This window comes from Lemur catta, chromosome 2 (assembly GCF_020740605.2).
Source record: "Lemur catta isolate mLemCat1 chromosome 2, mLemCat1.pri, whole genome shotgun sequence".
Classification (NCBI taxonomy): domain Eukaryota; kingdom Metazoa; phylum Chordata; class Mammalia; order Primates; family Lemuridae; genus Lemur; species Lemur catta.
Genome location: NC_059129.1, coordinates 27142147 through 27167084, shown reverse-complemented (window position 1 = coordinate 27167084; position 24938 = coordinate 27142147). Strand labels below are relative to the sequence as shown.

Here is a 24938-nt window from a genome sequence, read left to right as displayed (position 1 = left end):
TTGTCCCAGCCAGGGCCCAGCTCCTCATCTGGGCATTCAAGGCCCCATGACTCGGGCCCTCTCCGCAACCCTGACCCCTGGGCAGCCTGCCCGTGCTGTTGGGCCCTCATTCAGGTGCTGTCTGATGCCCAGCAGGCGGCCCCTCGGCAGTCCCCCCACATCTGAGCTGGGTGGGGGCCGGGCAGACGCCAGGCCACGCTGGGCTCGAGGGGCCCCTGCAGGGCCTGAACGGGAGGAGCTGCCTTCCCCGCGGTGCCCGAGGCCAGGGCGGGAGCAAGGACGACAGGAGGGCGGGGTGCAGTCCCTAAAACAGGCTCTTTAATAACATTATGTCTTCACTGAAGAGCTTGGCGCCTCCCCCCAGCGCGGCGGGCGCTAGTAGAAGGAGTACTGGTTCTCGACGGCGCGCGCGCGGCCCCCCGCCGCCTCCGGGGGCTCCTCGGCGCCCCCGGCCGTGGCCTCCAGCAGGCGCTCGGCGCTGTCGCTGCGGCCGCGCGCGCTGAGCGGGCCGTCGGCGGGGCGCGGGGGTCCGGACGCGGCCGAGGACGACGAGGCGGACGACGAGGAGGCAGTGGCGGCGGCGTCGGAGGGCGAGGCTGGCGGGCAGGGGGCGGCGGCGAGGCTGGCGAAGTAGTGCTGGCCGGCCGGCTCGCTCCAGCAGGCGGGGGGGCGCGGGCGCGGCGCTGGGCGCGGGCCCCGGCTCTGCAACGGAGGCAGCAGGGCATCGGCACGGGGTGCGGGGTCGGGGTCGGGGAGGCAGGACGGTACAGAGCCCGGAGTCCCACCGGGAGGCAGGGCCGGAGGTGAGGGTTCCTGGTGGCAGTCTACCCCCTCGGGTGCCTAATGACGTGGCCGCGTGCACATGCCACACACGCATGCACGTGCGCATCTGTCCCCGTGCTGTGCCGGACAGCCTCACCCACCCGCCCACACCGCCTTTCCCCGGCAGCTCCGCACTGAGCCCGGCGCTGCTCGAGAGCGCCCCCTCCCCGTGCCAGGAACCACTGGCTGTGGGCGCTACTTCGGCCCCCATTCCTGACGCCCGATTGCGGGGCTGGGGAAAGGGAGGGCACACCTGAGGCCGTGGGCCAGGACACCTGGTGCCCACCCCACCCAGCTGGCGCTGCTGGATCACACCCGCCAGGCAGGGGCGTCTTACCAGGCGGGGGGCCCTGGGCCCGCACATAGCTGCGCAGGGTGATGTCAGCGGAGCCCCCCGACTCCAGCGGGATGGGGTGCGTGTGGAAGTGGCGGAGCATGTCAAGCACGGACTGGAACCACAGGTGTTGCACGTGGCACTGGCCGTGGCCATTCAGGGACAGGCGCAGGTGCTGTGGGCACAGATAGGCATGGTCAGTGGTGGGGTTTTTGGGATGAGGGAGTCTCATAGAGGCCACAGGGGGCTGAGTCAGCTCTGGGCCCCTTACCTGTGAAACCCACCTGTGGGGGGGGGGGGGGGACAGAGGCAGGACAGAAGGGAGCATGCATTTGTCCTGACACTGGGAACACACACACTGTGGGCCTATGTCCTTCACACCCCTCATCTGTAGCCCCCAACACCCCAGAAGATAGGAATTACTGTTCCCATATTAGAGATGAGGAAACCAAGGCCCGGGGATGGGGAGTGACTCGCCTATCAGCACAGAGCTGGGAAGAGAACTCCTGTTGTGATTCCCCAGCCGGGGAGGCCAGGGCTCTGCCCTCTGACCCTGCAGAGCCAAAGCCCAGAGGGGTGGGAAGCACACGGCTGGCGGGGGGAGGAGTGACTGCACATGCTCCTTACCTGTGCAGCTATGGAGCACCTGGAGCAAGTTCCTCCCTGGGGCTCCAGGGCCCACATGAGGCACGCCCCCCCGCAGAGCAAGAGGCCACAGGCTTGTGGTCTCTAGTGGTGACCTACTGGCCTCTGGCTCAGCCCTGTTTTGCTCAACAGGCATCCCACACGAGGAAAGGTGACTATCTCAGGTGTGTGTGGCAATAGGGAAGGTAGTGGGAGGGGTTTGAGGGTGTGCACATGGTCTCAAGCCCAGAAGGGGAGCTGGCCTCATTGCCTACAACATAAAGGACACAGGAGCCCTGGGGTGGGGGCAGTGGTCCCAGAGTGAGTTCTGCCACCCAGCAGGGGGAGAAGCTGCCAGGAACACTCAGAGCTGTGCTGGGGGCATCACCTGCGGCCCAGGGCAGGGACTTAGCCTGAGAAGAGCAGCCACGCAGGGTCCTGCCACAGCCTTGTATCTGGGCCCAGGGCAGAGCTGGGACCCAGGGGTGGGTGGAAACAAGGACGGTACATCCCAATCTTCTGGAAAACCTCCCAGACATTCTGAAAGCGAAAAGAGCTGCCTCTGGAAGGCAGTGATCTTCCTTCCCAGGAGGTGTGGAAGCAGGACGTTGCAGTTCCTGCTTTACCCTACCACTGACTTATTGGGCCTTGGGCGGTCACCTCCACGCTGGGAGAAGAGCAGCCAGGCTGAGAGGTGAGGTTCAAGGCTGGGTCTTGTCCCAGGAAGGAGAGGCGCCTCTGCCCACACTGTGTTCCCTCGTGCACCATGGTGGGCTGGCTGGCCACCATCCCAGCCTCTGGCTTGGGCACGAGTCAGATCCAAGCCCTCCAGGAGAGGCTGCCTGGGGCGGTGCTGGCCAAGAAGTAAAGTGTGAGCCACCAGGGATGGCGTTAAGTGCCTGGTTGTTGGAAGAACTGGTAAGGGTGGCTGAGTGCCAAGGAGGTGTCCTGGGGGAGGTGCTACCTGCTCCACGGTGGGGCAACACTGCCAAGGAGACACCCAGGGAGCCACCAGAGGGCCTGTGCTGGGGGGCTAGGGGAGCTGGGAGCCCCCAGACAGACACTGGATATCAGCTGCAGGCCCAGAGCGGGAGTCCTGGGGTGCCCCCTCCAGCCTGGGCTGACGGGAAAGTGAGTCCTGGGAGGAGCCAGGGCTGGGTCTGTTTCCTTAGCGGAAACATGGCATGGCCGGGGGGGGGGGGGGGGGCCACTGAGGTTCCTGCCCTCTCTGGCCACACCGTCCCCCCGTAATCGTTTGACTTTTCTGTCATATTTTCCTTTACACTTTAGGTCATTGTAGCACGCGATTCCCTTCCTTGAGAGTTTGCCATTTGGGCACACTGTTGTACCTCTGCTCAGGCTGATCTTGTCCGGGTCACCCTTTCCTCTTGTCTTCAACAATTCTCCCTCCCCTGCACGTCTCAGATCAGGGTCCCTTTCCAACACTGACCCCCCAGGCCCTGCCCACCTGTGTGTGCTTCCCATCCATGTCCCTGGCTGAGCACAGAGGGTTTGGTGGCTTGACCTTAGCAGGGAAGAAGAGGGGTTCCCAGGGGTGGGTAGGGCTCTGAAGGCCTTGGCTGAGCCCAGCCTGGCATTGAGGTGGTTCTGGGTGGAAACTCAGAAGCTCCAGAGCTATAGGACCCCTGAGGCATAAGGCCCAAAGGACTTGCAAAGTCAGGTTAGTAGAGGGGCCCGGCCTCCTGTGGGCTTGGGCGCCAGCAGGTGGCTTCCTGCAGCCCCTCAGAAAGGTGTGGGAGGGCCACAGCCTCAGGACCAGAGTCACCTCAGCCCTTGCCCCCCAGGACTAGCTGCTCCACCCCCGTGCCTGGCCCCCCATGCATACTTGCCTTGGCCTTGCCCTGGAAGTTGAAGGTCAGCACATACTCCCCGGGCCGCGTCTCGCTTTGGCGGATCACGAAGAGGCCGTGGTTTCGGGGCCCACCTGCCAGCACCAGCTGCGCTGCCTTGACCCGTGACAGCGTCCCGTGGAACCAGGGGTAGTCGGAGAGCTCCAGCTCAGGCTCAACCTCAGGATCTGGCTCTGTCCCCTCCTCCCCTGGGGGGTGACAGTGTGAGGGGCGAGGGGGACAAATAAGCAAATGAGAAAAGGGAAGGAACATCTTGCTGGTATTTTACACGTCAAACACGGTTTGAATACTTCCGTAACTAGGCAGGGAGCTGACCCAACTCACTAGTTAAGCACATGAGGTAAAGTGAGGCACAGAGTGGGGCTGGACTATCCTGGGTCACTCTGTAAGTCAGCAACAAACCTGGGAACAAATCCAGTCACCTGGTACTAACCCTTGGCTTCACCCCCTTGCACCCCCTTCTGGGAGCATTTTCTATTGAAACCAGGTCCAGCGGGAAGGGCCGGGTTCCCAGCTGGCCTCCGAAAGCCAAAACTGTGGAGTCCAGTGAAGGACCTGGTCGGATGAGATGTCACAGCTTCTGAGGCTTAGCAAGGACTTTGGAGGGAGGCCAGGGGCTGGGGTGAGGGCCCAGGAGAGGAGGACAGGGGGAGTTAGTCTGCCCCCCACCAGCACCTGCATTATTGCTGTCACTGCTGCCGCCGCCCGGGGATTCTAGAGTCTGTAGGAAGGTCTCTAGTGGGACGTGGATCAGGGATTCTCCAACGGCATCTCGAGCTCGGCTGTGGGGGGCTGTCACCACGGCACCCATGGCTGCTGTTGTCTCTGGGGGCCGGGGCACGTCTGCTGCTGAGGAAGTGGCAGGTAAGCAGCATGTCCCTGTATCTGTCTACCACCTCCAACCCCGTCCCCCACTGCTCTGTCCAGCTCTGCCACCACCTACCATCTGTCAGGAGCTCACAGCTGCAGGAGGCCACGCGGCTGGCTAGACAGCCTCCCCGGGCACAGGAGAGTTCGGCGTCTTCCTCACTGTCACTGTGGAGGTGAGAAGGCACAACCACGTCCTGCCATGGGACTTGGACCCAGGACCCAGGCTGCTTACGGAGCCAGGCGGTGGCTGGTGGTCTCACGACCAGCATCAGCCCTATACTGCCCTCTGCTCACCTGGGGTCCCTCTGCCTTCATGCTGCTGTGGCTACCATGCGAGTGATGAGCCACCAAGTGGGAACAGTTCCCCTGGAAGCCACATGAGCCCTGCCCACTAACCCCAAGGAACGGGCCGCATCCTGGGATCCCACGGAGACCTTCAAATTCGGGGAAGGCATGGTGGGGAGCAAGGCCTGGGCAGCTCCCTTCCCTGCCTGGGGACTTTGTCTCCCCATCTGTGACACAAGGTGCCTGGCACCCTGCCAGCTCTAAAATTCTGCAAAGTGAGGTTCACCTTCACAGGGGCCGGGGAAAGCGTTTGCAGCGCAGATGGTAGGGAGGGTGGCAGAGGAGGGATTACAGCCACTTTGGGGACCCAGGCCTGGGAGGCGCTCGGGATCTTAATTGTGCTTCCTTAAATGAAGCTGTTAATTAGGAAGCAGAGGCCCCTCCCCCGGGGCTTGGCTCACCCCATTAGCCCGAAGAACTGCTGCCAATGCTCAGCCTGCTGGCCATCCTGTTCCTGCAACTCTCGGCCTGGGATCGCTCCTGGACCGTGGCGCCGGCCTCCCTGCTGCTCTTCCTGTACACTGCTGACCGTAACTGCCCTCTGCTTATTACCAGCCATGGCTCCCACGGCCCGACCAACAGCTTCCTGGGCTCTCACCAAAAGCCCTCCTCGCCAGCTACTGCGAAGGCCTTGATGTTCCCTGCAAGTCCCCGGCCCTTGTACACTTCCACACCATTTGTTAAGCTGTTCTCTCTGCCCTCCCCTCCCCCTTTGCCTGGCTCAGGTCCACTCTTTATATTTAAGCCTCAGGTTAGGTGAGCCCCTCTACCAGCAAGCCTTCCCTGAGCCAGGCGTTGGGATAGGGGCCTGGCCCCAGCCCCTTGGACTCACCCCCATCACTGCCCATCTCCCAGTGGTCTGAGGTTCCCCTGGGGTGAGGACAAGACTTGGTTCAACTTCTTTCCAGGTCCTCAGGCCCTGGCCCTGCAGAGCAGGCCTTATAGAGCCTGGTGGGGGTGGGGGTGGGGGTGACCCTGGCTGGCACCAACCTTGCTTGGACTGTGATGAGAAAAGCCCATTTCTCAAGGTCAGCACCTGCCCTGCCAGTGAAGGCTGGACCAAGGGCACAGCCAGCCTGTCCACCCATCCTAGGGCCACCTGGATACTCACCCGGGGTCCACACAGCCCTGGATGTCAGCTACCCACGAGTGCTTCTGCAGCGAGTCGATGGTCTCCAGGATGTACTCGGCCCCGTTCTCCACCTGGGGAGGAGGGTGGCAGGGTGTCCAGATCACAGTTGGCCCTCCAACCTCCTCTACCCTCAGCAGGGGTCTCTAGCCCCCAGGGCAAAGGGCCAGAATGGCTCATGCTAGCCCTTTCCCACCAGGGCTTGCAGGCATGAGCAAAGGGAAGACAGGTGAGTCATCATTAGGCACTACTCCAAACTCGGGCCAGGGTCCCAGGGGCACACCCTACAGCTTAGCTCGCATCCTCAGCAGCCCCTCCCTCCTGGACCCCCCAGGGGTGAGGTCCAGCCCACTGAGCTCAGGTCCTCAGGCCCTGGAGACCACCTCTAACCCCTCTCTGAATGGATGGGGAAGCTGAGGCCCAGGACAGGGCTGGCAGGTGGGCCCTCTGCCTCAGGGCTCCTGAGCATGATGCACAGCTCAGTGGCCACCCAGCAGGTGAGTGCCAGGTGGCCAGGGGCTGTGTCCTCAGCTGCCGGTCTGGGCGACTCAGGGTATGGGGTGGGCAAATGTTTGCTAAATGAATAAGTGAGCTCATGACTAAACAAATAGGATAAAAACACAAACCCAGTCGGGAGCCTGGAAGAGGGTGGGGGCCTCACACAGCTTCAAGTGGCAGAACCAGGCCTCCCGGGGGACAGTGCCTCACAAACACTCTCTGATCCTTTGAGGAAGCACGGGGACCACAGCCCTAGCAGCCTGGAGCCCTGTCCTCAGTAAGCCCAGCAGGCCACCCCAGTGACGTGGGGCCTGGGAAAAGGACGGGCTGCCCCTAGACCCACCAGGGTGCCTCCCTGCCCACCCTCGGTGCCTTTGTGCCCTCCCTGGGACCGGGCCGGTTCCCACACTCCAGTGCCCTGCGATGACGGGAACATTTGCATAACTGCTGCAGGCTGGCCACTAGTGGGATGGGCGTGTGCTGGCTCCAGAAGGGGAGCAGGGAAGTGAAACTCTGAAGAGCTTCACCCAGGCCCAGGAGGAGGGAACAAGGGGCCCAGATGTTGGGCAACTGCAGGGGCACCTGGGTCTGGAGCCCAGACCTGGGTTCAAGTCCTAGCTGCGTGCCAGACATCTGTGTAGGGCCCTGGGCCTCCCCCTTCCCCATCAGGGCACCTTCCCCCTTCCCCTGCCCGGCTCCTGGCCGGGCTCTGGGGCCTGGCATTAGCCCCCTTACCCTCACTCCCCCTGTGGTAACCTCAAGTTGTACCACCTACGAGGGAGGTGGCCTGGGGTAGCCAGAGGCCCTTCAGGGCTGGGTGGGGCCTCACCTTGAGCACGAACGTGTTGTCCTTCTCTGGCATCTCCAGGGGCATGGTGGTACGGACCTCGATGATGGCCGAGAGAGGGATGCTGACCTTGGGCCTGGAGGCCTGGGAGGCCAGAGGAAGGGCAGTGAGAGAGTGGCCCCATGGCCCCCTGACACCCCCTCTGATCCCCTTCCCACTCCCAGGGACCAGAGCGGCCCTCAGCTCAGCCTGCTGTGGCCGCCCTGGCACAGAGGTGTTCCAGTCCCATTTTACAGACTGAAGTTGAGGGAGGAGTTCCTGAAACCCAAAGGGACACCTCCTGTTGTCACATAGCAAGTCAGGGACAGAACTGGGATTGACACGAGTCTCCTGCTTCCAAGACCCGAGTGGTGACACCCTATCCCCGGCTGCCCTCTGCCCAGTACACCCACCAGATCTGTGGTTTTCACACTTTTGACCTTGACCCATAGTAAGAAATGTATTTGACATTGTGGCCCAGTACACACATGTATAGGCAAAAATACCCCTGAAACAAATGTTTCACCAGACAGTATTTACCCTTCCTGTGTGTGATGGAGTGTGATATTTTCTATTCTATTCTCGTTCATTAAAAAAACATGCTGGTCTCCTACTTCAGACTAGACTTTCCAGAGCAGGGCCCTGAACCTCTGACTCAGAACAGGGCTTGTCGTTTCCAGGTGTGGGTAAAAGGGACAAGGCTGTGGGCTTTCGCCAAGGTGAGCTGGCAGGGCTCCCTGGGACAGCCACTCTGGGCCTGGCCTACGTGTTCTGCCCCAAAACTCCTGGCCATGGCCCTGAGGCCACTGGGGCTGGCCTGAGACTGGGATTCCTGGCAGGGCTCGGGCTCTGGGACAGGGACTTTCTTAGGAGGAAAGGGAAGCGGCCACACATTTGGTGGGCAGGCGGAAGGGAATTCCTGGCAGCACTGGCCACTGGCCAGTGGGTGCAGGGCTGAGCTTGGAGCAGTGACTGAGGGGCCTGGCTGACCCCTTGTGAGGCCACACCAGCCAGGGAGCTTGGGGGCAGGGCAGACAGAGGTCTGCAGGGAAGGCCTGCACTGGGGGTGCTGTGGCTCCTCAGCCTGGTGTCCGAGGCCCGTCTGTCCTGGTCCAGCTGCCTCCCTCCTGCTCCGGCCACAAGTCACTGTACCCCCTTCCCTGAGTGGTCAGCCGATTGCACAACTCTAGGCTTTGCTCACTCACCTTGTGCCTCCAGAGGTGCCTGTCCCCGGGCCCCTGCCACCTGGAGAGCACTTAGGCAGCCCAAGCTTCGCCTGCTTGGGGCCCCAGAACACCTAGCGCTCACCCCATCAACTGCTCCTGCAAATACCGGTTTCCTGGTGGCTCCCCAAAGGCAGGGGCCAGCCTCTTCGCTCCTTGGGTCCCCAGGGTTGGCATGGCATGGGGATATGAGGGGAGCTGGGGTTCAGAGACTCTTCCTGCAGAGGTGAGGGGGCAGGGAGCCAGAGACCTGACTCACAGCTGTGACATCAAGGACTGCGTGACAAGGAAGTCTCAGGGTCCGGAAAATGGCCCCTGAGCCAGCAGATCCCAAGCTCCTGACTGCTCCAAAGGTGCAGCTGGGCCTTCCAGGGTGAGAGGAGATCTGGACTGTGGGTGGGTGACAGCAGGGGACGCCAGCAAGGCTGCCCTGTGGGGCTCGCTCACCTGGGAAGCTCATCTCCTGGGACCAGATACATTTGGGAAACACAATTGCAGCTCTTACCCGTGGTACGATCCACCTTCCCACCGGGACCACTCCTGAACACCCCAAAATACCCCCCATTTGCATGACAAAAAGGAGAAGGGCCCAGTGACCCCTCAAGAACCCTGCCCTCTGCCAGCAGTGACGGTGAGGGGCTCTGTAGGGAGGAAGGGAGAGGGCGCCAGCTGCTGCATCCCCTCCCCCTCGGGCAGCAGAGCGGCTATTTACAGACAGGCAGCTGTGACTGCCACTCGGGCTGAGGCAGTGAAGCCCTGGGCCTCTGCCCCTGCCCTTCGGGTGACCCCAAGCAAGCCCCACCCCTTGCTGGGCCTCGGTCTCCCTGCCGACAAGGAGTGGAGTTGGGCTTGGTGGTCTATGATCTCTCTCAGGGACCTAAACGGGGAGCCTGGGCGGGCAAAAAGCCCTTGGGAAGTCTAGGGGTCCTGGGACTTGGGGAGAAAGCTCTTCAGAGAGTAAGAGTGTTTCTGGGAAGTCACCTCTCCAGGCCCATGTGGCTCATTGGCACCCCACCTTGGGGAGCCCACACTCCTGCACCTGCAGGCAACGAGGCAGGGAGGGGCACCCAGAGTCACCCACAGACTGAGACATGGAAAGTGAGCCAAGGGTTTAAGGGTGACTAAGAGGGCACCTGGGGACAGAGTGGGCCCTGAAGAGGGCAGGTGCCTGGGCGGTGCCCGGGGTGCTGCCAGTGGCTATACCAGCACGACCTCCCACCTGCCTGAACCTCCCAGTGTGCAAGGAGCTCCCACCTCCATGCTCCTTCCATTCGCAGGACCCCAGGCTGGTGGGTATAATTAGCCCAGCTCTGCCACCCACTGGCTGTGTGACTTTGGATAGGTCATATCCCCAGTTTGTACTCTGTGACCTGGGTGGGGACCACGTGCTCAGCTTGCCTGGGTACCGGGAGGACGAGGGCTGGACAGCAGGTGGGCTCTCAGAAAGTGGGCACTATTGTTAACAATCATTCCCACCTTCCAAACAAGGCAGGTGTGCCAACCCAGACAGACGCCTTGGGGGCTGCCCTCAAGGGGGGGACGGGCTGGTGCTCCCAGGTGAGCAGTGACACTGGTGACAGCCAGAAAGAAGCCGACCTTTCCCCTGGCCAGAAAAGGGTGTCCCGCGTAGGGGCTGGGCTGGAGACTGACAGCTGAGCTGGGGATGTGCAGATCCCCTCGGAGTCAGACACGGACCTCCCGGGGAGTCCTCCCTGGGTGTGCTGTCATTCCCTGCCCTCGTCCCTGCAGGCCTCAGCTCTGGGAGGTGCCAGCCGTCCTGGGGCCGCAGGTGAGGAGCAAAGGAGGGCCGGCAGCCGGGCTTTTCAACACCACTGCCAACAGTGCCCTAGAACCGCTCGTGTAGCCAGAGGGCCTTTCTTCCACTCAGAGAGAAACGGGCCTGAGGGGCGACTTGTCCAAGAGGCAGCACTGGGCCCACGTCCCAGGCTCCTGCACCAAATACCGCATCCTGGCAACCAGACCAGGCCATGGGGTCCCCGGAGCCAGTCCCTGGTGCCCTCAGCTGCTGCCCACGCGCCTCCTCGGTCCCCCTCGGGGTGGGGTACTAACCTTGGGTGGCACGAAGAACTCGAGGCGGAAGCGCTCCCCGGCGACGGCCCTACGCAGGAGCAGGCGGCACTTCTGCCACTGGGCGGCGCCCCCGGGGCCCGCGGCCGCGTCGTCGGCCACCATGAAGCGCAGCGCGCCCTCGCGCTGGATGTCCACCAGCTCCACCTTGGCCGCCAGCGTCCGCGACAGCCGCAAGCGCCGCGTCCACTTGTCACGCGGCTCGGCTGGGGGCTCGGCGGCCCGTGGGGCAGCGCCAGCGTCGGGCTCGGGCGAGGCGCGCCGGTGCCACATGTCGCGCACGCCGTCCACCACGCACAGGCTCATGTTGCGCAGAGAGAAGCCCTTGCGGACGCGGGCCTTGGTCGCCGCGTGCGTGGACACGTCCTCCGAGCTCCGCGAGTGGCCGTAGGCCGCCGCCTTGAGGGCCGGGGTCTCCGCCGCCTCGGGCTCCATGGCGTCGGCGCGCCCGGCCACCAGCACGCGGCGCACCTCCTCGCCAAACACGTCCAGGAAGTTGGCGGCGAAGTGGCGGGAGAAGGAGGCCCCAGCGTCGGGCGTGTCGTAGGCCGGGTTGTCCCGCAGGAAGCGGCAGAACTTGTGCGCGAAGTCCACGGCGGCCGCCTGCGCGTGCAGCTCGCAGAACTGCCGCCAGTCCGGGACCGGCACCGGGACCGGGGCAGCTGCGGCGGGGCCGGGGGCGGCACCATTCATGGCTCCCGTCCCATCGCAGCCACCTGTGGCTGCGGGCGAGAAAAGCGCCCAGTGACTTTCGGGTCTCTCACCAGCGCCTGTCCTCCCCCTGCGGTTCCCCTGCCCGCAAGGACGCCCTGTGACCGTGCGCGCACGCGTGTGCTGGGGGCTACGCACGCAGCCTCCAAGCCACGTGGATGCGTGAAAAGACAAGATACACCTGGGGAGGCCCAAGGTGGCGTCTGCAGGAGCGGAGCCCCTGCACTCACTCGCTCCCCCTACAGCAGTCTCAGGGAACTTCAGGGTCACTTGTGGCCTGGCAGAGGAGCCTGGGATGACAGATGCCTTCAAGTTGGGTCCCTGGGAGCCTCCAGTGACCTCATTTCCCTCGATAACCTCTTTTGGGAGTCCCCAAAGCTGGGTGGACAGGAAGAGTCTTATGCAGTCCTGTTGGCTCTACCTTTGAAATATGCCAAGAGCCCAACTCCTCCTCCTCCTTCCCCATCCAGGCTGCTGTCCTGGCCTCCCCACAACCCCTTCTCTTGCCTGCAGTACTTCCTTCACCTACTTCTTCACTGGCACCCGGATCCTGATTTCATCCCCCTAAAGTCTGTTCTCCACCCAGGAGCCCGGTCATCACTCCTAAAACACAAGACAGATCAGGTCCCTCCTCTGCTCAAAATCCTGCAATAGCTCCCATTATGCTCAGAGTAAAAGCCAAAGCCCTACCCACGGCCCCCGAGGCCTGACATAATCTGCCTCCATTTACCTTTCTGGGCAAATCTCCTGCCACTCTCCCCTGGCTGCACTGCCTCCTTGCCATTCCAGGCACACGCCAGCCACATTCCCACCTCAGGGCCTTTGCACGTGCCTGGAATGTTCTTTCTTCCATACTTCCTCCCCTCCTTTGGGGTTCTGTTCAAGTGTCTTGCCCGCTAGCTTTCCCTGACCACTCTTTTGAGAACAGTAGATGCCCCACGCCCTTTGGCACTCTCTGTGCCCTCTGCTTGCCTCTTTTCTCCATTGTGCTTATTGCCATCTGACATACCGTATATTTATTAATAGTTTTGCTTGGTCGTGTGTCCTCCTCTGCCCCCACCTTCCCCTGGGAATGCCACTTTCACAAGGCAGGGATTCTGACAGTCCTATAAATGGCTGTGTCTCCAGTGCTGGGCATATGGCAGTCACTCAGGAAACACTGACTGAATGAATGAACAAGTGAATGTGTTCAGCACACCAGGCATGTCACAGCTGTCACCGTCTAAGCCCCCACACCAGGCCTGAAGACACTCAGCTTGTTAGTGACAGGACAGGTCCAGGATTCCTACCCAGGTCTCTATCACTGTGGGACTCAGGGGTCACCTCCCAGTGTAGATCAAATACAGTAGTCCCCCCCTTATCCAAGGGGGATACCTGAAACTGTAGATAGTATGGAATCCTATATACACTAGAATTTGGGGTTTTTTTTTGATACAGGGTCTCACTCTGCTGCCCAGGCTGGAGTGCAGGCACAATCATAGCTCACTCCAGCCTTGAACTCCTGGGCTCAAGTGGTCCTGTTTCAGCCTCCCTAGTAGCTAGGACTACAAGCGTGTGACACCATGCTGGCTAATTTCTTTGTTTTGCTATTTATTGTAGAAACTGCAACTTGTTATGTTGCTCAGGCTGGTCTTGAACTTCTGGCCTCAAGTGATCCTCCCACCTTGGCCTCCCAAAGTGCTAGGATTACAGGCACAGCACAAGCCACCACACCCGTCCCACTATGGATTTTTGATCTAATAACCGAGACAGCTCCTAAGTGACTAATGGGCAGGTGGCATATACAGCGTGGATACACTGGACAAAGGGATGATTCATGTCACAGGCACGAAGGAGTGGGATGGTGCAAGATTTCATCTTGCTACTCAGAACGGTGTACAATTTAAAACTTATGAATGTTTACTTCTAGAATTTTCTATTTAATATTTTGAGACCTCAGTTTAACACAGGTAAATGTAACGCCAGAAAGCAAACCCTCAGATAAGGGGAAATTACTGTATGGCAATTTTTTTTTTTTGCCTTTTAAGGACCTGGTGTCTACAACAAGCATGACCAATTTTTTGTGCTGGCTTTGTTTGAAGGCCCTGCCACCTCGAGACTTTTTAATTCTTTCCACCACAGTGGCCTGCATGCTTCTACTTGAATTCTCGCATTCCGGAATCCTTTTCCCTCCAGAGTTCCTGTCCAAATCTGACCTTGAAGAGGCCCCAATCCAGGAACCCCAGCTGTCTACTCACCCCAGCTTCCTCCTCCTTGTTCCAGGCCTTTCCGTCCTTCACTACTCTGGATCGCCAAACTATGTGGTGTGGGTCTAGTCAATCGCTTGGGGCCTTGCCTACTTGTTCCCCAATGTGGCCATCAGCCCTGGGGGCACAGGCCCAGCCCGCAGTGTGCAAAACACCCCTCTGTCCAGGCCAGAGTGAACAATACCAATGGCAAATAAGTGGGGTGATGTGGCCCTGCCCTGGGGAGCCCCTGTGTGAGGGGGCCAGCCTAGTGTTAGGGAGAAGGGACCGCCCTTTCGAAGAACTGCGATGGAGGGTCATGCCCTCACCTGCCCTCCCAGGATCCTCAGTTCCCGGCATGCCCCTCCTTTGCAGCTGCTGGGAGCACCATCTCATCTCTCCTCTGGGATCGAAACCCTGTAATTAAATGCCAGGTAAAAATAGCTGCCCTACTTCTATGAGATCATTTTCAGGGCCTCTGGGCCATAGGGCACTGTGGGAATTCCCTCTCTCCTCGGGGCAGCCTTGGCCATCGACCTGCAGTCAATAACCACAGGCAGCCCCAGGGAGGAAGCAGGGCCTCCTGACGGAGCTGCTTAGCACCTGGACAGGTTTCCAAACCAGTGGTCTCCTGGGAGCCTCCTGCCTTGGTACCGGGGGGAGGGGAGCAGGGAGTTAGGAAGGTTTCCTTCAAGAGGTGGGGCCTGCATTGGGCCTCATGCCCGCAAAAAGGGCGAGGAGGGCACTGCAGGCCTTTTAAGCAACGACTTGGAGGCAGGACTTATCAGGACATTGGGAGTGGGGTGGTGGCGGTGGTGGTGTTCAGAGCCCATAAGGGTTGCGGTAGAGTGGGGGCTGAGACACCCATGAGCTTTGCTCATGCCTGGTCTTTTTCCTGCCCTGCTCTTCTTTTTTCACCTGGCTAACTCCTAATCACCCTTCAATAACTAATCCAGAAGCCACCGCCTCCAGGAAGCCTTCCCTGACACTACCACCCCTGTCTCCCCAACCCAGGTTGGCACAAGTGTTTCCTCTGAGCTCCCACAGTCCTCTCCAATATGTCCCTCTAGCATGGTGCCAGCTGTAGGGTGCTCCAAGTATCTGTTTCCATGTCTCTCTCCCCATCTGGCATAGGCAGTCCTCAGGGACAGAAGGTAGGCCTGAGTCATATCCCAGGCTCCTGGCACTTGCTCCTTCCCCTGGGGGTAGAGGCAGAAATGCACCTGCCACCACCACCATGGCCTCCAGGGATTATGGTGAGCCCAGGCTGAGGCCTTGGTCTGACCCTTGGGGGTGGCATTTCCTGGGGTGGAGGTGGGGCTGCAGCTGAGCCCAGGAGGCCCTGTTCCTGTGTGCCAAGCCCATCCATTTACCCAGCAGGCCAGTGCTCCCCAGGGTCACCTCTTTCCTGTACCACTGGGACTAGCGGGGTTGGGGGAGGGCAGAGCAGGTGACATGGTAGCCTGGGAAGGGTAGACGTGCCTATGTGAGATAATTAAGCCCTATGTGGGGCCGGCAGGAAGTCAGCACCAGTGCAGTGTTCTCAGGCATCAATCTCTGTCTCTCCCAGCTCTTCCCACCAGCTGGCAAAACCCTTGGCAGGGAGAAGGCACAGAGTTGGGGGACAAGGCCCTGGGGGAGGCTCTCACAGGTGGGTCTCAACTAGCCCTCACTGGAGGTGGGGGTGGAACTCAGAGAGGAATCTGCCAAGGGTATGGGAGATACGGCCACGTGCTAGGCAGGGACTGGCCTGGGAGGCACTAGGAGGTTGGGATGCCCTGCCCTGCCCTGCAGGCTGACTAGGAGCACGTGGGGCAATGCTTGGCACAGCAGCCCTGTGTCCCCTGGGACCAGTCTGGGCTACACAGAAGTAGCAGGGGTTGACTAGCCAGAGGCCAAAGTCACCAAGCAGCAGGGCCAGCAGGGAGCCCCCCACTTGGTTACAGACAGGGAGAGGAAGCCCAGACATGGCTCTCTGCAGAGGGGAGGCTGCAAGCCACAAGGAAGAGAGCCTGGCCATGGGAGGGGCAGGGATGTGCCATCCCCAGCTGCCCTTGGGACCAGAACTGGGGAGGAGACCAGGTGCAGGGACCTCCGCTGACTTGGGCTCAAGACCTGACCCCACTGCTCCCAGAGTGAGTGACGTTGACCACACCCCTAGTCTCTGAGCCTCACTTTCCTCACTTAAATGGAAAGGAGAGACTGCCCCTCCCTGGAAGGATGGCACAGGCAGTGGTCCCTGCAATGCTATAATCCATGTGCAGTCATGGGCAAGGCCGGGGCTTCCCGAACCTCTGGGTGGGGCCAGGAAGTGTTTCAGCTTTCTCTAGGGACCAGGCATTGTGACATTCAATCAATCAGACAGAGCCCTCTGTCACTGTGTAAGTGACCTCAGATCCAGATGCAGGGAAAGCAGGGCCTGAGGGGGAGGGGAACCAGACGCCTGAAGCTGGGTGGCCCACCTTGCTCCTGCCCCGACTGCCCGACTGCCCGGAGGCTGTGAATGGAATCCAGCCAGCCTTGGGCTCTCCCCGTCCTTAGAAGTTCCCACCTCCCAACCTCCCGTGACCACTCTTCTGCCTACACTGCCTTACTCAGTCCTCCTGGGCCTTTAGACTGTGTCAAACCCTTTCTTCTTCCAGGAAGCCTTCCCCTGCACTGCCCACCCCCACTTCCTGAGCTCCTATTGTCTCTGTGCCCCTTGACTCCCTTGTTTCTGTGGTCAGGGTCCCATTTCTGTCCTTGTGGCCCCAGGATGCCAGAAAAGACCAGCTGAGCCAGTGTGGGGCAGTGCTGGACTGGGCACTGGGAGATCTATCTTGGCCCCTGTGTCTTCCAGGGCCTCAGCTTCCCCATCAGGGAAAGGGGGTGCTGGAGCAGTGGCCCCTATTCTGATGCACTAGTGATGGCCCTTAGACACTGAAGACTGGGAGTCTGCTGTCATCCCACTGGGACTGGGGCCAGGTAAGGGGTTGCCTCACACCTTCCTAGGCTTCTCTTGAGGATGGGGGTTGGAGACAAAGGGAGCCCAGCTGGGTCCCCTACGCTGCTGGCCCCCATGGGGCACTGGGTGGGCAGACCACCCTTCCCCAACTCATCAGCCCATGGTTTTTCTAGGCTCAGCTGGGCATCTGGCTTCTCCTGAAAAATGTTTTTTGTTCCCGTCTCGGATGGGATAGGGCTTCGGAGGGTCGGTGCAGGGGATGGAGGGAGGGAAGGGCGAGCCTAGTCGAGTCCCTGCTCATCGCCTTTCCAAGCCATGGCCTCTCCTTACCCCATGACCAGGAAGCCAGGCGGGAGACCCCCGCCCCCAACCCGGCTAGACGTGGTCCAGCCGATGCAGGCTCGGCAGGGGGAGGGGGCAGCCGGCTTTCCGGTGGTAAAAATAGCACTGACAATTGGAGATGGCAAAAAAAAAGGGCCGATCTTCAGCCCCCGCCGGCGCACAGTTCCGGACCCCACGGCCCGGTCATTCCTTAAAATATTGATGAGTTCGTCTCGCCGCCCCCGGCTAATGGGCCGACGACGACCAATCGATGCGCCGCGCAGTGGGCAGCGGCCCTGGGGGCGGAGCGAGGCCCGAGCCCCGCCCACACCCAGCCGGGCACCCCCTGTACCCTCCTCACCACAGGAGGCTGCGGAGCCCCCGGGAGAGGAAGGACCGTCTGCGGTGTCGCAGCGCAGACTAGCGACCCAGCACCCTGAAAGGCTGCCCGGGCAGGGGGTAGGCAGCATCCCGCACGCCAAGATGCCCCCTTCCTCCTGCGCCCTCCCTCAGCTCCGTGCTCAGAGCAGCACCCAGACAGCCAAGAGCGCGCAGGGGGGATGATCAGAACTAAGGGTCCTCTGTTCTGGGCTGGGGTGGCCAGCACCGCCCACCGCCAATGAACCATTCACAATGCGGGAAACTGAGGCTTTCTTGCGTTGGGGCTCCAGAACACAACTCACTCTGCTCTCCTCCACCCTCTGGGAAGCTGGCCCCACCATGCCTGCTATGTCCTCTACCCTCCCGGCTCCTCAGGACCCTGGGAGCACTGGCCTGGCCTGGCCCACCAGCCTCACACTTTACAACGCAGGCTCCTTCCATCCTGCTGTCCCTCCAGCTGCCCCCCTGGTCTCTGTGGGGCAGTCCCTTCCACCCCTCCCCATGCAGGACAAAGATAACCTTTGGGCAGGCCATCCCTCCAGCCTGGAGTGACTTCCACCCACTGACTGAGTACGAGTCTTCCTCTCCCCTGAGGATGAAGGGACAGAACACACAGGGCACATTCTGTTTCACTGCTGGGTATGTGGGCGTTGTTCTCAGGTCCGCCCTGCTCATCACCTCCCTGGAGACCAAGTCCCCCACAAGGCAGGCTCTGAACCAGGGCCTCCAGCCAGGACAAGGATGTGGCTGAATTTCCCAGCCCTTCCCCCCCAGAATAACTGTGCTCACCCCACGACCCTGGCAGAAGGCAGCAGTGGGCATGATTTCTGGTCTTAACACCCTTGCATCTACTGGGACTTTGCTGCAGAGTGGCAGTGTCCGAGCAGTGACAGGGACAGGTATGGATTAAGAGCCTTTGGAACCTATAGCCCTGTATGGGTGGGTGGGGCACCCAGTTGTCCTGGCTTTCTGAACATCAGTTTCCATGGCTGCTCTTCCATACAGGACACCCTCATGCCTCTCACATAACTCTCAGCCTTTGCCACCATGGGAGGGTGGGGCCCTTCTGCTGAGCCCCTAGCTTTTACTGACACCCCAACCTTGACAAGCCCGGCTGGCTCTGGGGCCTGCAGACCCTCAGTCCCAGGGGTCCCCCAGCTATAACTGACAGCTGCTCCCCATCACAGGGAACCCCACTGCCTCAGCATCTCCCGATGTCCACATCTGGTCATTTGACACGATGGGACAGTGGAGTGGTTAAAAGCCTGAGATCTGGAGCCAGACTGTCTGGGTTTGAATCCCAGCTCCCCTGCTTCCTAGCCATGTGAACTGTTGGCCTCCTGGAGCCTCAGTTTCCCTATTTGGTAAGAGCAGCATCAACCTCACGGGGCTGTCATGAAGACAAATAAGTAGTCTGCTGAAAAATTAAAGCTCCTCTGCTTCTACTTCCTAAGTATCTTGCGTGCATTCCCTCCTTCCCTCTGACTGCTCTGGGCAGACGGCTGCGGAACCCCCTCCCTGCCCCCAGCACACGAACCCAGGCTCCACAGTGTGGCCAAGGTCAGCTTTCTGGAACCCACATCTAACTGGGCCATGCCCCTGTTTAAAACCCTTCTCCCCTCACATCTTTCCCGCAAGGAAGAGAGGATTCTCTGCCGCACAGATGAAGAAATGGGGTCCTGGCAAGGGAGGCGACTAGCCCATCAACCGCTGCATCTGCACTGGCTCCCACACTGCGTCAGGCCCCTTGCAGGTGGGTCCCGGGCTGCGGAACAGGCAGAGGGGAGTGTGCAGCCACATTCCAGATTTGTCCCTTTCTGAAGCATATGCCACTCTTAGCAGGGACCTGTTCTTGGGGAGCTTCCCCTCTAAGGGCACAGTGGGGGGACCCAGTCCTTGCTTCAGGAAGGGAGGTGCCCACCCTTAGAGGAGGGGCACTCTGAGGGGCTGTGGGGTAGGGGAACCAAGAGCTGGGCCCTGCAGGAAGTAGGGGTCAGATGAGAAGGGAGTGGGGGCTAGGGTGACGAGCTAAGCTAGGGCCTAGGGGCTCAGCAGGTAGGCCCACCCTCCTTCAGGAGCGGCCCGTGCTGGACAGTTCCTGGATGGGCTCTGTAGGTGGAGAGCAGGCTGGGCTGGCTCCAGCTGCACTGGTTCTGCTTTCTCCCACCCCAACCTGCCCTCCTGGGGTTGCCCCCTCTCCAGCCTTGGCCTGAGCCTCTCTGCTTCTTCTCTTCCAATGTCATGGACCTCACCTAGGCCCTGGCCCAGCCCCCCAAAACTGCAGGATGTGCCCCCCTCAATCCCTACCACTCAGCCTACCAGTCTGCCTTCCGGCTTCTTCATGACACGTATACCAGTGACTCTTAACTGAGACCCCCGGTGGCTCCCCTCAGCTCTGAGCATCCCAGAACTCTGGGGACTGCAGGGTCATAAGGGTCCCTGGGCCCTTTGAGCTCCTCAACTCCCAGCCTGGCTGATCTCCAGGTACCTCAGACTCACCACATCCAAGTTCTAATACATCCTCTTCCTCCAACCCCTGCTTTTCCTCTGCTCGGAGTTCCAGCATCCTGCCCAGCATTGTCCCACCTATTGCCACTCCTCTGCCCCAATACCTGGCAGGCCTCAAGCCTGTGGAGGCCTCAGAAATGCCCCTCCTCTATCCTGTCCCCACCTCCACCCTTGCTCTCTGCCCCTCCGCTACACCACATGGCTGTGGCCTGTCTCCGGCACCAGACTGTGAGTCCCTGGCTGGCTGTTCTACCTACCCTGTCCTCAGAGGGTTGGAAGTGTCTGGAGAATGGAGCACAAACCCTGCTTCACCCAGAGGAACCAAAACATGCTGTGCTTTCACACGGCGATGCCCGGCCTGCTCTGCCCCAACAGTGTGGGCTGTGGCCTCATGTTGAGGAGTCACACCTGCTATCCTCTAAGACACCACAAAAACAGACCCAACCAGGTGAGCAGGGAAGAGAAACCACCTCAGGGCCCTCTGACCCCACATGGACAGTGTGAATCAACAGGCTGCAAGACTGGACCACAGCCCCATGGCGCCAGCAGCCAGGAGGCTGGAGGCACCTAACCCCCTAATTCCCTACAACCCAGGCTGGGCAGACAGTTCAAGGAGTAAGACCCAGGCTCTTGTCAGAGAGAAGTGGTTTGGAGCCCTGGCTCGTTGGCCAAGGGACACTGGGCAAGTCATTTCACACCCCTCAATTTGTTTCTATGAAATGGGGATAATAATAGTACCAAACCCACAGGGTTGTTGTGAAGATCACAAGAGAAACGACACTGATGCCCCTAGCCTGGCACGAGTCAGGTCGAAACTGAACGCTCACCCCTGGGAGGCCTAGGCTCCATGTGGGTGGGGGCCCTGCTTCGAACACCCTGGAGGGAAGCCCCCCATGGGGTGTGTGTTCAGTTCTCCCTAGGAGATCCACGCTGTGTAGGCAGGAGGAGTTCAGAAACTTTAGACAGGATTTTCGCAACAAGGATAAGAATTAACGCATGTGCATTAACCCTCCGTTACCTAGAAGCTTTCAACTAAGCAGCATCAGAAGCTCTTGCCACCTGCATTCACACCCTCCAGGCGGTGGGGGTGTTCCTGGACGTCGGTGGGCCAGACTTCTAGGGAGAACAGTAGAAGGAAGCAGCTGGTAGGAAATTCTGCTTCCAAGACCCCCCAAAATGTCCTGATTCAAGGTAGCCTAAAAGTATTGCCTCAGCGGCTGCCAGACCTCTCCCAAAGTTCCTGGAGCTGAAAAGTTCTAGGTCATTCCCCAAATCAGTGGCTTCCTGCATGAAGCAGGGGGGCAGGAGGGAAGAGATTTGTTCAAGGTGGGGCAGAGTAGGGGGGCTTCATTCAGATCAAGAGGCAGCCAAAGTCTCCTGGGGAAACCACGCCCCTCCGCCCCCCCCCCGCCCCGCCCTCCCAGAGGAGTTCGCTTACTCCAGGCTCCGGGATCTGTGTTGGAGGGAGGCAACTCTTGCCAGCACCGGCCCTACTTTACAGGGTAGATAATGTCTCAGAGATCATTGGTAGGGTTCAACCCAGATCTGACAGCCGACCCTGAGGCTCTCCCGCACCGACATCGATGTGAACGTAGATTAGGGCTTATTCATGTTCACGGTCTCGCCTGAGGCTGCCCGGTCTGCCTTGCCTGGCTCCTGAGAGCCCCAGTCACTGCAGACTTCTCTTCCTGAAGGCCCCACTTCGGGGATGCTGGGGGCCCCGATGGGTCCCCTGACTCTGCTGGTTTCAGCCCGCTGGGCTGGCGCGGTTCCGGCCTCGCTAGGTTCATCAATGCCCACAGGTTCATCAATGGCCGAGGCCGAAGGGCCTGAATGGAGGGCACGAATCCGCCTCTTCTTAAAGGCGCCGGCTTCTCGGTCACCCTCGGCGATCCTCCCCACTATCGGGGGCTGCAGGAGAGCTCCCCGGGTGGGCGGGTCGAGAAAGGGGGCCTGGGCCAAACGGAGGGCGTGCCAGCCCAGAGACCGTGGCCCGAATGGGGTCCTTCCCGACCCGCCCCCCGCAGTAGCTCTCACTCTCATTCTAGGTTGACCCCCCTCCTCTAGGGAAGAGACCTGGGAGACCCCTCCCCAAGCCAGAGACCCCTTCTCCAGGGGGCCCGCGGCGCTCGCCCCACCGCCCGGCCGGGGCCCTAGGAGGGGGCGGGGGTGCAGCTGCTACGGAGGCAGCTCAGCCGCTCCCGCCCCTCCAGGGATGGGGGTCGGGGAGCCGATTCCAGCCGGGGACGCATCCCCTCTCTCGCTCGCCCTCCTCCCTCCCACCCGCGCACACAAAGACGACACGCGCGGACCGGGGCGCGTGCGGCCGCTCTCCCCCGGGCAGCGGTGCGCGCACACACGCACGTCCTCGGGGACGGACCGGGTCCGGCGTGAGGGACCAGGGGACGGGGAACTGAGGACAAGCAGGCCATACCTACAGGCGCGCAGCTGCGGCCGCGCGGGCCGGGGCGCCGGCGGAGCGCTGCCCGGACCGCGGCCGGGTTCCCGGGGCCCGGCGGCTCATGGCCCGCGGCGGGCTGAGCTCCCTCCAGGCGGGAGCCGGGGGCGGCGGCTGCTCCCTCCCGCGTCCACAACCTCCAAGGCTCGTGCGCTCCTCGCGGTCCCGGCGCGGCCCCCGCGCGGCTCTCCTGCTGCCGAGCCCAGCCCCGCGCGGCGCGCGCCCCGCCCGCGCCCCCTCCCGCCCCCCGCCCGAGCCGCGCGCGCCTCCGGCCCCGCCCCCGCCTCGAGCCCCGCCCCCGCCCGCCCGCCTCGCGCCGCGCCGGCCCCGCCCTCGCCGCGCCCCCCCGCCTTCCGCGGAGCCCGAGCGGCGCCCGCGGCCGAAGCGCGCTCACTCCCGGCGACTGCGGGGCGGAGACTGGCCGGCCCCGGGGCCCAGAGGGGTTAGGAACGGGCCCGGAGCCGCCCATGTGGAGCGGGGGTCCGCGTGTCGCAGAGCCAGCCTCAGGCAGGCGCTGGAATCCCCTCGGCGCGGAGGCGACCCCCGGAGCCAGGGGTAGTGGCCGCGGGGGCGTGGCGGGTGCGGCCGGGTGGGTGTCCTGCGTGGTGGGGTTTGCAGGACGTGGACGCCCTCGGAGCGCCCCTCGGTGACGGGCACTCCGCGGGGGCCATCGCCAGACCCTCCGCCGGGGACAATGGGAGCCTCGAGGAGGCCTAGATGTCGCAACGGGGGAAGTCGGCGTCTGGTTCTCATAAATCCCGAGGACAAGCACCACGCCCCCTCCCTCCAGTCCTCCCGAGGCGGGAAATCGCCGGGGACCACAGGGCGGGGCAGACCTCATGAGTGCGGCGCACCGACCACCCAACTTTCACAGTGTTGGGGATACTGGTGCCACCGGAGAGGTGTCAGAGGTCATAGTGGGGTGGGGTGAAGGGGGACCACAGCCCTGGCTTCCTCACCCCTGCTTGGATCCAGAACCCGGCCTAAGTTAGGTTAGAGATGAGTCGGGCTAAGAAAACCGAGTCCTGCTGGGCTCTGCAGGCACTTGTGGTGTGACCCCTGGTGCTGCGTTGGGGCAGGGGCTCCAGCAGGCCGGGAAGGGGTCTGAGGAGATGGGGGAGGGCATCCGTGTGAACAGAGGAGTGGAAGGGGCCGCTTAGGGAAAGACCTGTTCCTTGCTCCTGGGGAGAGCTGGGGAAGCCCCCCGAGTGCCTTCTTCCCTCCTCTCCTCCTTGCCCTCAGCCCCCACAGGCGGTTAGGCCCGCTTCTCCCTGCCCCCGCCTCCGGCAGCTCTGTGGTCTGCCATGGTCTCCCTGCTAGCTGGGACTTCCTCCATCTGTTGTCCTCCCTGACCCATACTGACCTTTGACCTTTGTGGAGAGCCCTTTAACCTTTCCTCCATTTCACATCTCTCATTTCCCAGGAAGCAGAGCGGCCAGGATTTTTACCCCCTTCTTATGCATGGAAAGGGTGGGGTCTCGAGGGTCGAAGGTGGGGACTGGCCCAGAGCCCTCACCTGCTGCCCCAAGCCCTGCCTGCTGCCCTCCACCGGGCACTGAAACACGGTCAGCCCCGTCCCTGTCACACACACCCCCGCGGCTCCCTCGGCAAGACCTGGCAAACAAACACTTAATGAAAGCTTAGGCAGTGGTCCAGCCTTCGATCCGAGCTGCACGCGGGCCTGGATACCCGGCTGGGAACCAGGACACCTATGAATGAGGCTGGGAAGGGAGGGGGGGTGAAGGGTTGACTGCCCACAGTGGGAGAGAGGGAGGCTCCACACCCTGGGCCGCCTGGCCCCCACCCTCCCCAGAGAGGGGAGAGCCTAGGGCACAGTGGACTAACCTGGTTCCCAGTGGGGGGCTGAGCTCTGCTGCTGGGCTGCCAGTGGCCAGAGAGGGTCCTCGGATGGGAAGCCCTGGGCAGGACAGTAGCTCTGATCCATCCTCAGGGAGGAGGAAGTGAGGAGGGGATGGCTTCAGAGTGACTTGGACCTGCAATGAGGAACTGATGGGAGATGTGGAAGTGGTGGTGGGGGTGGAGGGGGCGTGGTTGGCCAAGAACAGCTGTCATAGGGGACAGGAATGAGGGTCAGGGAGGACAGGTTCATCCTGGGTCCCCGAGGGCAGGAGGCTCTTGGGCCTTGGAGGAAGTTCTGACCAGATGATGAGGGGTGCTGGGGGTGGGATCCCAAAGAGGGACTCCTGGGTGCACAAGCTCTAGACTGTTCAGGACAAAAACTGAGACAAAGCTAGCACAGGGGACCCTGGCCTGGTGGGCTGCAGGGTAGGAACTGGGTTTGGAGCCAGTCTCGTGGGCCACGTGGATGGTGGGGTAATGCCAACCAATACAGACCAAGAGGAAGTGCTCCTCCAACTGAGGCTGAAGGGACTGACACAGTGGGACTGGGCTGGGTGTGAGGTCACTTGTGCAAAGCTGGTGCTCGGGGACTTGGTAGGCACAGAGTCTGCAGAGCCTAGCAAGCAGGGGCCCAAGAGAAAGGGGCGCGCTTCAGACATGGCTCCAGGGCACCCAGAAGGGAAGCAGGGATTCCCCAGGAACTGACGTGGATCCCCAAGACGCGTCATACGCCCAACCACAGCATGACGGGTGGCTTTTGAGAAAAGCAATGGATTTCCCTTTTTGACGGTGCTGCTTGCTTGCTCAGGAAAACTCAGACATTGTGGGTTTGGGTTTCAGCAAAGCTCTGGACCCACTCACGGAATTCCTGGGAACAGGAAGCGGGGGAGAGATGTCCTG

General features: G+C 61.5%; 1 protein-coding gene across 1 annotated transcript; it reads right to left on the bottom strand.

The window, feature by feature from the left end:
• Nucleotides 1-296: 296 nt before the first annotated feature.
• On the bottom strand, nt 297-24200 carry SH2B2 (SH2B adaptor protein 2). The gene is given in 10 exon segments (XM_045543047.1): nt 297-669; nt 671-702; nt 1160-1331; nt 3631-3839; nt 4327-4497; nt 4595-4686; nt 5978-6069; nt 7323-7424; nt 10613-11352; nt 24024-24200. Coding segments are annotated over 10 exon segments (2004 nt in total). The 5' UTR covers nt 24124-24200; the 3' UTR covers nt 297-375.
• Nucleotides 24201-24938: the final 738 nt, after the last annotated feature.